The sequence below is a fragment of the Pelmatolapia mariae genome, linkage group LG3_W (genome assembly GCF_036321145.2).
Source record: "Pelmatolapia mariae isolate MD_Pm_ZW linkage group LG3_W, Pm_UMD_F_2, whole genome shotgun sequence".
NCBI classification, from domain to species: Eukaryota; Metazoa; Chordata; class Actinopteri; order Cichliformes; family Cichlidae; genus Pelmatolapia; species Pelmatolapia mariae.
In genome coordinates, this window is record NC_086229.1 from 81,184,520 (window position 1) to 81,197,552 (window position 13,033).

The 13,033-nt window shown below is 41.1% G+C and overlaps 1 protein-coding gene across 2 annotated transcripts in view; it reads left to right on the top strand.

The window, feature by feature from the left end:
• LOC134619274 (glucosidase 2 subunit beta-like) overlaps positions 1-13,033 on the top strand; it is a 162,588-nt gene that overhangs the window by 60,203 nt on the left and 89,352 nt on the right. For both annotated transcript variants that reach the window (XM_063465043.1, XM_063465050.1), the window contains exon 10: positions 12,362-12,431. In XM_063465043.1, coding sequence (XP_063321113.1) covers positions 12,362-12,431 — 70 coding nt within the window. The remainder of the gene's footprint in view (positions 1-12,361; positions 12,432-13,033) is intronic.

The following is a 13,033-nucleotide window of genomic DNA, read 5'->3' on the forward strand; positions in this document are numbered from 1 at the left end:
CTCCTGTGCTACTGATTTACAGTTTAAGTGATTTCTTTCCTCTTTTTGAGATGTGAGAGGAACTCTTTATCGACCTCTCCACTGTTTTTTCTCAAAGTATTTTAGTTGCTGTGACGTTGCGGATATCTGAAAAACCGCTACGAATGTGCGCGTGAACTGATTGTGATCTCGTAATGCATTTTCATGAAGATGCTTTGCCGTTGGAAGCTGACAGTTTCTGTATGCCACTTAAACATCAGTATGATACTTAGATTGTCAAGAGGTTGTGATCCACCTGTAATCATTTGAGTTTCCATATCGGCTCTTCAATATGCAATCAAGCCTCTCTGTCACAGCCATTACCTTCTAGCCATATGCTCAGTTTCAGCTGCTTACCGAAACATTCGTGTTACAGTTATATAATGAATGTGGGCTTGGAGTGCAGATTCTCAGCTTTAATTTGAGGCTATTCGCTTCAAAATTGGAGAAAGTGTTAAGGAAATACAGCTAATTTAATATGAAGCTCCCTTTTTTTCCCCAAGGAACCAAAAGGTAATTGAACAATTGACTCAAAAGGTTTTTTATGGACATGTGTGGGCTATTCCTTTGATATGTCTTCATCAATTAAGCAACTAAAAGGGCTGGCATTTGCATCTGGAAGCTGTTACTGTGAAGCCACAGCATGGGGTCCGAGAGGCTCTCGGGTCGTTCTCAGTCTACAAAAGTGAAACCAAGCATTTAGAAACAGCTCTTTAGGAGTGGCCAAAAATACATACTGGTAAGCTGTAAGGTGGCACTGCATTATAAACAGGCATGAGTCTCTCATGGAAGCCACTGCATGGGCCCAGGAATCACTGTGCGTGAACACAGCTAACCACGACATCCACAAATCCAGGCTAAAGCTCTGACATGCAAAAAACATGATCCAAAAACACCACCATCCTATTACAACAGCACGGCTCCAAAGTAGAAGACCCCAGGTGTCGAGTTGCTAACTAAAACCAGTTGTAGCAACATGAAATGAAAATTTTAAAAAAGTAGATCAAGACCTACCGTAGGATCAGACGAGAATGGGACACAGTCCTCTCCTGTAAATCCAGCAGCTGGTCCACTCAGTTCCCAGATGTTTACAGACTGTTTGTCAGTAGAAGCGAGGATGCTACACAGTGGTAAACATGGCCCTGTCACAACTTTTTATAATATGTGTTGTTGCCGTTAAATTTGAAATGAGCCAGTGTTTTATATGAAAGTGGGACATTTTCTCAATTCGAGCATTTGATATGTTTTCTATGTTCTGCTATTGAGAAAATATGAGTTTATGAGATTTGCACATTATTGAATTTAGCTTTTATTTACATTTTAACCACAATCCTCAGACCTCCAAGATCCTGACTGTACGTCGGTGGAAGCAGATGAAGGGTCTACGGATGTTGAGTGGTTAACAAAAGGGCCCGGGTAGGGGAGGGGCCAACAGCAGAGTTCACTGGGAACAGGAGAACCGCCAAAAAAAACTTAAAAGATGAAAAAATACAGCAGGAAAAGCGGTGGCTGCAGTTGACACTTCATAGTTTTTAACACTCGGTTCCACTTCAACTGTTTCTATGTTATAGCTTTGATTTCCTCCACGGTTGGCTGACGGACCAACAACACCACAAGCAAGAGTGGCCCACACACATCGGCATACTTTGTACCCCGCCTGCACCTGGCAGAGAGGCCGTCCCTGTGCTACCTCTGCTGGACCATAAATTCCGCTTTACACAGCGTGACAACGTTTTTGGAACTGGGGTTGTACACAGAGCCCTGGGCAGCTTAACTACATGAACCTGCTGCAGCTGACTTTTTTCCCCCCAACTGCTAGTACTGGAACACGGACAACTGGGGTGTGATATCGGAAACTCGGAAACGCCGACTTCCAAGGTAAAAAGGAACACGGAGAGATGTGTGATCACGGCATGAGGGCCCTCAAACTGAAAACAACAGCTTGGCTAAGCATCAGCAGAATACAGATAATCCTTTGTCACTGTCCAGATACGTCTAAAACCCAACTACATATGTTACCGTTCTTTCATTTTCTTGACACACCCACATTGAAACTCCTGATCAGGAGAGGGGTGTGTTATACAATGTGCTACGTCAAAACTGACAGTCTTGACCTTATTACGCACACACAAAGGGACCGTGTGCAGTTGTGTTGTATTGAAAGCTTTCGCAGCAGCTGCAGCAGCTAATGGCATGTTGTTATTCCACGCCATGCTTACGTCCCCTGCATAATGCTCATCCCGGCAACGGAGGTAGTCACAGATACAATGGCCGTGACAGCACTTGCTGCGTCGAAAGCAAACAAGCCTAATGAATCACCAACTCTCCTAAGCCTAATTAGGACCTAATTATTCAGTCTTTTTTTTGTTTTTTTGTACATTTTTAAATGACGTTAACCTTCCCTCCTTTGTCTTTTCATAGAATTGCAACATAACTGCTGGCCTTAGTTACAGTAAATAACATTTCAGGAGTTAGGAATTTGTGCAGCCCACTAAAAGCTCGCACATCAACTTTCTTACTTATTTGTTTTGTTTTCGTTGTATTTCTGAATTTTGTATTTGAAATAACACTTAGGTTGTTGACCCTTGTGTTTAGAATAGAATAGAATTCGACTTTATTGTCATTGCACATGTCACAAGTACAAGGCAACGAAATGCAGTTTGCATCCATCCAGAAGTGCTTTAGCCATGATATAGATATGTTACAAAATATATATTAGCAATAATATAGGTATATAGATATATTACAGAAATGGGTCTGTTATAGGTATGAGGGTACAGGGTTTAAAGCTGGCGGTAACTGCAGTTCGATATCACTGATTTGACTGGCAGTAAATGTACAGTTTTTGAGTTGAAATATTAAAAAGCAATAAATCCTCAGTATGTAATTTACCCATAATAATAAGACTAACAGTGCATGTTTTCCCAGTGTGCCACATCTATCAAACATCACAATACAAATAAAGAAAAAAAAAGAATCAGTAGCAAAAGCTTTGGATATATAAAGATTACAGCAGAATTAGGAGAGTATGTCGGGGACTGGGAGCTCAGGCTGTGGAGACTGATGTGCTGTTAAGGGTACATTTGTGTGAACATTTAATGGACCCCCTGCTGGTGTCCCCATCGCACCCCATGTAAAAAAGCCTAAGCAAGCTTGACATCAAAAGCATTTGGGGGACTCTCTATCTATCTATAGTAGCACATTTTCCTCATCCCCCCGCCACCCCCTCCCCTCGCCACTCCTTTTTAAGCAAAAACAACTTTGGTGAATATTTCATGGGGTATATTGCCTCAGTTTCACAAGGAGAGTGGCACGCGATGACGACTGACAGGCCCGTACGCCGGCGTCCACTAGGAGACAGCCTTTCTTTTCGGTCTGCCTCCCCGACACTCCTACTTCTTCTTTTTTTTTCCTCCCTCCCGTTTTCCTTCTGTCAGAGATACAACAGTTCTTTCAGCTGAGAGTCTGGCTCCTGATCATTTAGCTGTTTCTTTAAAATTTAGCATGACTACAGAACTTCTGCTGATCCATCTGACACTGTTAGCTAAAATGCCAACATATGGATAAAAATCTGTTTTTTTTTCCCTTCCCACAGGCTGAATCATTTATAGCACTAAATGATACGATTACCCGCCTTAAAGATTATAGAGAAACTTAACTGCTTCTTTCAGCAACTTACACATTTACATTAATGACTACGTCATCAACCTTCACAGCCCCCTTTCTCCCTTCTGATTTCCAAAAAGCCGCACCGTTCTGTGAAATCAGAAACCATTAAATGATGCCTCTAGATTATCACATATATTGTTTCTTTTGGCTCTTACAAACTCCAGCACCAAGCTCTCAAAACCATATTTCTCAAGCTTCGCTGATCGCCTTTACCGTCATTGGAAGACACACTTCATTTCCCTTCCCAACTTTCAATTTCATGGAGGGATGAGAAAAAGCCGCCTTTCTAACGCCGCTTAGACGATTTGACATCACTACAGTATGCACACTTTTCTCCGCTCCCAGCTCTTTTATTTAATAAACACCGTGCTTGTGCTTGACTTACAGTAGCTTTCCGCCTTGCCCCGCTCAGCGTGATGAGCAGCTGAATGGTGTCACAGTTAAAAGGGGTGGCTCTGTTGCTCTGTTGTGACAACATTCGTTTGATGTTGAAGTGGTAGTTCTTGGCTGCCATGTTCTCCCCTTCTGCTCTTTTACTTTCTTGTTCCTGTTCTGTCTGGATCTCACCGCTGTCACGCTTTTGAGGAGCCAACTGGCATGACCTGAAAGTGCGAGTGCGTCGCACAAGCTGCTGTTTTTCTCAGCGCTGATAGCCATCACCTTCTGATATATACGTGCAGAGAAATGCAGGTTTAACTAACCTTAATAGTCTCTGTTATCTCACCTGGAGTCTCTGGATTCTACACCGTGTTTTTCTTTTTAATAGTTCATCGCAGTAGCATGTACACTGTATGCCGACTCTCTGTGCCACTTCCCAGAAGGCATGACTCACACAGTAAAAGGTGCAAAATGCACATCTGGAATCGTAATATTTCTCTCTGTCAAAGATAATTTCATCTCATGCAAAAACACAACTTAACGTGTGATAATAAGAACGATCTCTCCCAGTGAAAGAAGATTTTGTTAGCAAGTGCCATTAAAATTAATCAAAAGATTGACTCGTTAAAAAACCACCGTGACTCATTCTGTCACTATTCTCGCTGCGAGCTGGAGATACAGAAGAGCGAAAGCGCCAGCGGACACGTATGGGATCGGAAAAAGAAAACCACTTAGGGCGTCTTTGTCCTTTGTTTGAGCAGTGTCGCAGGGAGGGGTGGTGCGAGGAAGAGTGGAGAAGGCAACCGGGGGGAAGAAGGGATAAGAGAAGAAGTTTTTTCGCATCTGCCCAGCCTGAGGCCCAAAATATGTGGCGCTTTCCTCGTCACCGCGTCACCAGCCATCCGTTCTCGCCTGTCATTATTTTACCTCTCGCAGAGGACACACGCTGTCTCTCAGGCACACATATGGACTCTTCCACCAGCACACACTGCCTGCGCTGCCTTGATCTACTCTTAAATGCTGCCAGCATCAGATCCTAAAATGTGGCCAAGTTAAACAGAATGGACGGAAAAACAGAGCACTTTAATATTTTTGGTGCGGGTAAAGAAGTTCAGTCATCATTAAACTGTAGAATCTAGACCAGACTTTTCATGTTTGATAACAGTCAGTGGCAATTCCTTCATAGCACCACCTACTGACAGGAAATGACATATTTTGATCTTTGTTCTAAAACTTGGTCAGGAAAGCTTTAAGGAGGTCGTGTTACTTATTCTTGAAAACAGCGAGTTTGCATCAAATAGCATGATTCGGATATTTTACCATAAAGCACAAAATTGCTGTAACGCAAATACAAATTGTTCAGTCTGCCCCAAATTTCACCTTTGCCATACCTGAACACACCTATACACCAGTAGCCAGCAATAGTTAGAATACCACAAAGCTGACAGTAGGATTTTTATAGGTTCCATTCAATTCAATTCCATTATATTTATGTAGCGCCAAATCACAGCATCAGTCATCTTAGGGCGCTTCATATTGTAAAGACACTACAGTACAGTTAAAACACCAACAATCAGACAACCCCTATGAGCAAGCACTTGGTGACAGTGGGAAGGACAAACTCCCCTTTAACAGGAAGCAACCTCTGGCAGAACCAGCCATAGGGATAGGCAGCCATCTGCTTTGACTGGTATAAACAAAAAGCTTGTCAAAAGGTGAGTGAAGAAAAAACAATCAGTGCATCATGGGAAGCCCCCAGCAGCCTAGACCCATTGCAACATAACTAAAGGCAGATGCGGGATCATGTGATCCATAAAGAAGAGTCTTAAGCCTAACCTTGAAAGTAGAGAGGTTTACCACATCCACCTCAAAAGTGATTTAAATGAACTTGAGACCTTGACGATGCTTCTCTGTGAAAGTTGTGAATTTTCATTTCCACCTGGTGGAATGATGAATCACCATGAAAGAGGAAGTTATTGCTGAGGGGCCAAGAAAGCTTGAGAAGTTATGAAACTTGACACACACATCCGACGTGATGAAGACTTTCATATCTTATGGGTCGTACTAGTGGATTTTGGCAAATTGGTGCCACCCACAAAATTTCAGTAGCATCCCTGGTGCTGCGTTTAATCTAATTGTCAAATATTTGATCAAACTCAGCGCCACATAATGTCAACAGGGAATCAGCATCATTTAGGTTATAAACTGTGTATAAAATTAGCATTTTTGTTCCATGCATAATTTACAGCAACAGGACATCTGGTTACTGAGGGTTATGATATGCCACCTAGTGGGCACCGATGTCACAAGGCAGTAGACTGAACAATAGTGTGAATCCTCAGCCCAAGGCGTTCACGTGATTTCAGCAAATGTCACGATTGCAGCTTTTGCATTGAGTTCACTGTGCATAACTTGTTGGGTCAAAGTAAATGAAATGTGCTGGTTTGATCTTCAGCTTTAAATGTGATACACAAATGTTTTTCAAGTAATTACAGAAACCAAACTAATTTCAGCGAGCATGATCTGCGAATTATCATCTCAACAAATCTCCAGGCTTCTAGAGTCGCATTTGGATATAGCAAAGGATCTTTGCTGTATATCCTCATCCTTAGAGAAGAGGTTGCATTGGTTGTCATAGCCCAACCAGCAGAAATTTGGATTTGTTTTAAGACTGAAGCTACTTTCTCTAAAATTTGATTGCGCTTTTGATTTGGTAAATCAGAAAATGCTCTATTTAGCATCTTCTTAGCTCATCTCACTGATGGACCACTGAGCTCATACCATGGCTCATACCACCCACAATTCACAAGTCCCTACTCTTAACACAGTTCAGTCAGCTAATGGAGCCTCACCCAAACTGTGCTCAAGATCAAGGTGAAAGTAACATTTGTCATTTAATTTAATTCTCAATAGTTTATGCAGTACAACGAACCAATGACAGGTAAGCTTAGTGTTTCTTTTTATGCTTCATACAGGACGATAATCTGCAAACTGTGATGTGCTGTGAGCCGACGTTCTTATTTTCTTCTTATGGTCCTTCTTTGTAAGACAACACATAAAAAACAACCGATTTTACCAGTAGAGTGCAATGACTTGAGTTCGGTTGGTCGGATGGTAAAATGGGTTTGCTGACTCTAAGTCGTGACAACGTCGATCCTCCTTTACTCCACACTGCTGATTCTACAAATGCCGCAGTCAAGTTCACTTTGTGTTATCAACAGTGTCACGAGGCAGAGGAGATTCTCGGCACTGTGCAAACACTGAGCCGTTGCCACTCGGTTCCTGTGCAAAGATACACGTTGTGTCATAAACACTGCTGTCTCCACATTAATCCTAAACATGACTTCGGTACAGATGAAGCTGGTGTATTAAATTTCTCTAACAGCTTCCCTTTAAATCAACAGAAAGCTGTTGGGCTTTTATACTCGGTGAGTTGCGGCTTCACAGTCTGTGCAGTCTGTTATATTGGGCTTTGTGGCTATAACATATCCATCAAAACTTGGACCGAGGTGAAACTTTGACAATCTATCCATCAGCCACTCTGCTTCTCAGCCAGACAGTCAATGACCAGCTGTAAATGATCCTGTAAGCCACTGGCTGTTAAAATGCTCTCACTGCTACATTTTACAAGAAATGTATACCCGGTAGGAAACAGAAGGAAGAATATTAAGCACTGAACCAGTGCTGAGAGATGGGCAATCCCACAGATGTGCACCGAGCACACACACACACGGTGAAGTCAAATAGACACAAAAGCATGTGAGAAAAAAAATCTTTATAATATGATACACTCACAGCGCACGAATGCTACTGTGGGAATTCAGTGTAACACACATATAGAGGGAGGCTCTATCTCTCCTAGTTGGCTGTCATGAATATAGGTCTGCCAAACTGAGCAACAACAACAACCAAAAAAAAGAAAAGAAAAGAAAAAACAGTGGAAGTATTACATAAGTTAGGATTCTCTGTGATTTGAACCTAACTCAGCGGTGCTGAGGCGGCTGTTTAAATTGCATCAGTTCCTCTGATGTAAATGTGTATAGCCTTCAACTCCCTCAGAGCTTTTAGTCATTTATTTTGATTAGGGCTGTATTTATAAGATAAGTCTCTTAAGTAAGTCGCCTGGGATAACGGGTTGGCGAGGATGGTGGTGGGGGAACAAAATGAAGTCTGTTTGATGATTATAAATTCCGAAATATCTGCTTGTCAATTAATTAGCTGCTTCCTGGGTATGTGTGCCCCTCTTTTCATTTACTGGGCCCAGCTCTCCGTGGACAAATACCCGCGATGCACCCATTGTATGTCTAAGCAGTTACACGCATCTCCGGCAGCTGGGGAGCAGAGAATAAAGATCCTTCAAAGGCAGACAGTTTTCAAGAGCAAGCCTCTGTTTTCTTGTGCCGGCTGATTTCTGAGAGCAGCATATTTGGCTGCTTGAAGGCTTTACTCTGCCAGTGTCTCACTCTCAGACACAAACAACTGGAGAATGATGTGGATGTGAAGAGATAGGTAGAATGAGAAGACTGCACTTGAAGTGATGCTTCCATCATTTCTGCCTGTGGTAGTACCACATTACATGCAGGAAGCTTGTCTTGTTGAGGTCTTTGTGGCTATTCGAACCTTGACCATTGTCACGAAGATACTGTATCTAGTTATAACTCCACAATACTAGCTGGAGTTTTAAATAAATGAAAAATGAAAAAGGATAAAGGATTGAAATATATTTTATATATTCAATAAAAATAAAGCATACATGGATATATTCACTGGTCATTTAGACCAAGTTACTGACTAGCACATTATGTTATGTTATTTACATTGCATACTGCATATTAGCAAGTTAGCATAAATGATTTTTGTCCCCACATAGCAGATTTAATTGTGCATATTAATGTTTAATTGTGATAACTAGCCAACATGTTTTGTATTGCGATTCTAAAATTTAAACTCTCCTCACTTTTTGTATACTGAACCATTATAAGAAATTCAATTCAATTTTATTTAGATAACACCAAATCACAACAGCAGTCACCTTAAGGCATTGCATTGTAAAGTGAAGACCCTACAATAATACAGAGAAAACTGAAACAGTCAGACGACCCATATGAGCAAGCATTTGGTGACAGAAGGAAGGAAAAACTCCCTTTCAACAGGAAGAAACCTCCGGCAGAACCAGGCTCTGGGAGGGGCAGTCATCTGCTGAGACAGGTTAGGGGTGAGGGGAGGGAGACAGGACAAAAGACACGCTGTGGGAGAGACCAAGAGATTAATAATATCTCATAATTAAATGCAGAGTGGTGCATGAACACACATTGAGTGAAAAAAAGGTGAACGAAGAAGAATTAATAATTTAAAGCAGGTAGTGTGTGTTTTCAACTGTTGCTCTTTAGAAATTGCATTTATATGCAACTAAAAACAACATAATAGTGCTTGAATTATGTTTTCTGTTAGCATAATGAGAAAACTTTAATGAGTAATCTGTTTAGTGAGCTGTAAATGTGCTGATAATAAATGCATCAGCTCCTGTGTCCTTGAAACACCGATGCACTTCATTGGGATTTGTAGATTGGGGATTTTTAGCACATCCAGTCAAATGACTGGTCCATCCATCGACCTGTCCGTCCAAAGTTCACAGTTATTGGTCAGACTTTAATCAAATGTGCACACAATGGTCACCTAATGGATCTTCAAAGTGTGCTCAGCATCAGGGTTGTGTTTGTCATTTCATGGTGAGTTGGGTGAGCTACCACTTGGCTGACACTGTGTTTTTTATCATTTCTATAGGTTCGTTTTTTGTATTGTTCCTTTTGTTCTGGCATTTGTATGTTCACGGTTTAATAGCTCAGAGGCTTAAAAAAGAAGGAAACGTGTGACCAGAACTGCAGTTCATCGAAAAGGTACTAGAGGCTGACTCTGAAAATGCACGATAAAATACCCAAAATATAGCATGGTAGAATAAATGGTTTTAATTCATCTGTTTTCAGGTTTGTTGACTGCTTATTAAGTTTAGCGTCAGGGAATGGGTCCATATTGTCCATAGATGCTAATGCAGAAGTGTCTAAAATCCTCCCTGAATTCTGTCTCAAGGCCACCAGATGGTGATAGCTGTGGTTACAAAAATACTTCCGGTCCTATAGAAGTCGATGGTGAAACTGCTTTCTGAGTTGACACAAACCTGCTGAGTTTATGAAATCGGTCGCTCATATCAGGTCATTTAATCAAAAAGTTGTGTTTTGTAATTCTTGATCAAACTGTTATCTGTGGTGTAATATGGCACACTCATTAGCTAACGAGTTGTCATCATAGTTGACATCATAGCGCAATCAGCAGTTAGCCTAATATGCATGTGCTTGGACTGGACTGTGGGGGCGGGGCTTTAGCTATGCCAGACTAAGCCCGTGCAGGGGAGAACATGCAAACTCCACGCAGAAAGGCCCTGCCAGTCAGAAGATTCAAACCCAGAACCTGCTAGCGACAGTGAAGCTACAGTGCTAACTGTGCTAACACAGTGCTAACTGTGCTAACACACTGCTAACCAGTGCAAGTGTTGCTCACTGATGTTTGTGTCTATAGTGTCTATTGTATTTTTTTTTTCCTTTTTTAATAGATGTCCTGTTTGGAACATTCTTTAAATGCAGTCACTTGCTGTGTTGTAGTACTTGTTCTAACAAACTATCCAAAAAGCGTTTACTTAAGTTTTGGTGAGTGAATTTTATTAGCATGTTATTTAACATAGTGTAGTAGCTAACACTTAATCTTGGCAAGTGAAAGGCTGCTGGTTCAATTCCAAACCTTCTTTTGGGAAGGGTGTCTGTGTAAAAGTCTGCTAAATCAAACATGTGGAGCTATCTGTTGTGGTAACAAAGGAGTAGCTGAAATGCAATAAGCAGGGATCTATGTCGTAAGCCATACCTTGTTAACCAAAGTCACAAGCATTAGCAAATAATTTAGCACTCCAGCATATTCTCTGAATATGGTCACTTTTGACTCTAACAAAAAAAAAAAAAAGATGGCAGTGGGATGAAAGCTGTTATCAAGGCTTCAAAATACAGGTTCCTGCGTCTGTGGATCCTGCTCTATGCTATCCCTGCTGATTTCTAACACATAAAATAGCATAATTTCAATCGAATAGGTTCAGTACAAATTCCCTCGCAGATTTGAAGATTTCAGAACCTGAGCTCACAAAGCTTCATGGGAGTAACGTTGTGTGTTGTTTCTTTAAAATGCTTGTCAAACAGAGTTACTCGGTGACATGTTCTCTTAAGGTTTTTTCTTTTTTTCCCTTTCTTGCATGACAATTTTCACATTTGTATTCAGTCCAATCTGTCAAAAATATTCAGAACTGCAAACACTGCATGCGATGTCACAGTGATCTTAAGCAGGTTTTTGTTCTCCTCAGAGGTGGTGAGTCACATTGCATTTGGCAACGCCTCTCACTCGCACAGTTGAGTTTACAGTCTGGTTTCCAGTGAAAGAAAAAAATGTGACAGCATGCAGCATGCGACAAGTCATCAAATCAGACCTATATTTCCTCCGTCCCATATGTGGGAATCTTGTCATATTTAGTCGTCCTCAACATCATGATAGCTCCAGAAAGAGTGCATGTTTTGCAAAATGTTTTTTTTAATACAGAATGCCTACAAGCATAAACAACAGAATACAGCTCGACTGAAATAATCCACATTTCCTAACCTCAGGTAGATTCCCAGCTACAGATAAACATAAATATTTTGAGATTTCATATTTATATGTTTTGCTGCCACAGCTTAATACTCCAAAAATATTTACTCTGGGAGGGATTAGGCGATTACTGTATCTACACCTACCTTGCGTGAGGTGAGGCTCCTCAACGCGGTTTGAATCTTTAGAAATGAACGTGGCATCTTTTAAAAGAAAATTAAAGACCCAAAATTGTTTTGGCTTTTTCCTGTTTTTCCCCTGCGATCTGAAAGCGAACACTTGCATCCAGACATGTTGTCTTTCATCATTAAACTGTCTTTCAGAGGCTCCCGGGAGCCTCTTTGAGCACAGAGAGGAACCATGTATTTTAAAACATCAAGTATCTCCTCTCTCTGGTGGGAGGTGTATATTAGAGTCATGGACCTGAGTTGAAATGATCTTAAAAAAAGAAAAAAAAAATTGCTTCCCATGTCTTACACACTCACACACGCACACATCCACGGGTGCCTTTGTTGTCGCTTTATACATTAACGCAGGTGATACCCAAGGTCTCACAAGTGTGCAGATCTTTGACCTTGTTTTCTCTCCCCTCTCTGCTTCCATTATGTGCTTGTAGATCAAAGACACGCAGGGTGCTCCAGGCAGTCTTTCCAGTGAAGATCCTCACTTAAAGGCAGCTGACAGAGGTGAGTTATTAAACCATACCACTGCTCTAGTGACCCCGCCCCCTCCCCTCACAATTTAAAACCCCTCTTTTAAAGATTCACCACAAAGTAGCCACAAGATAATGTTCGTAGCAAGCCTCTCAGTGCTGCACATGCTTATGAGTTGATTTCTCAGAATACATTAATCTCTTTTTCTGTTAGATTTTTACCCTCCATACAAGAGCCGACAGGTTTGTTGGCCTATTTTAATTAATGCCATACTATTTTAACAATGTATCCACAATGGATCAACTACAGGGTGTGTGTAATTGCATTGTGTTTAGAGGATCTGCACAGCTTCCCTGAAATTAAGATGTAATGATAGATACTTGTTCATGGTAAAAAGGGCTCGACTAACGGAGAGGAGACACTTTTCAGACGACTGGATCACTTGCAAATAAGTCAAAATAAAACTGACCTGAATAAGCATTCATTTAACCCTAGAACACTATCGCTATAAATAGTAACACCATTACTAACGCCGGGTGATTTTTACCCAATATAATATACCCAAAAAGTACTTGGCATCAAAATATATCAAAATCTGACAACACATGACAAATTGGAGTGGTCTTCTTTTATTT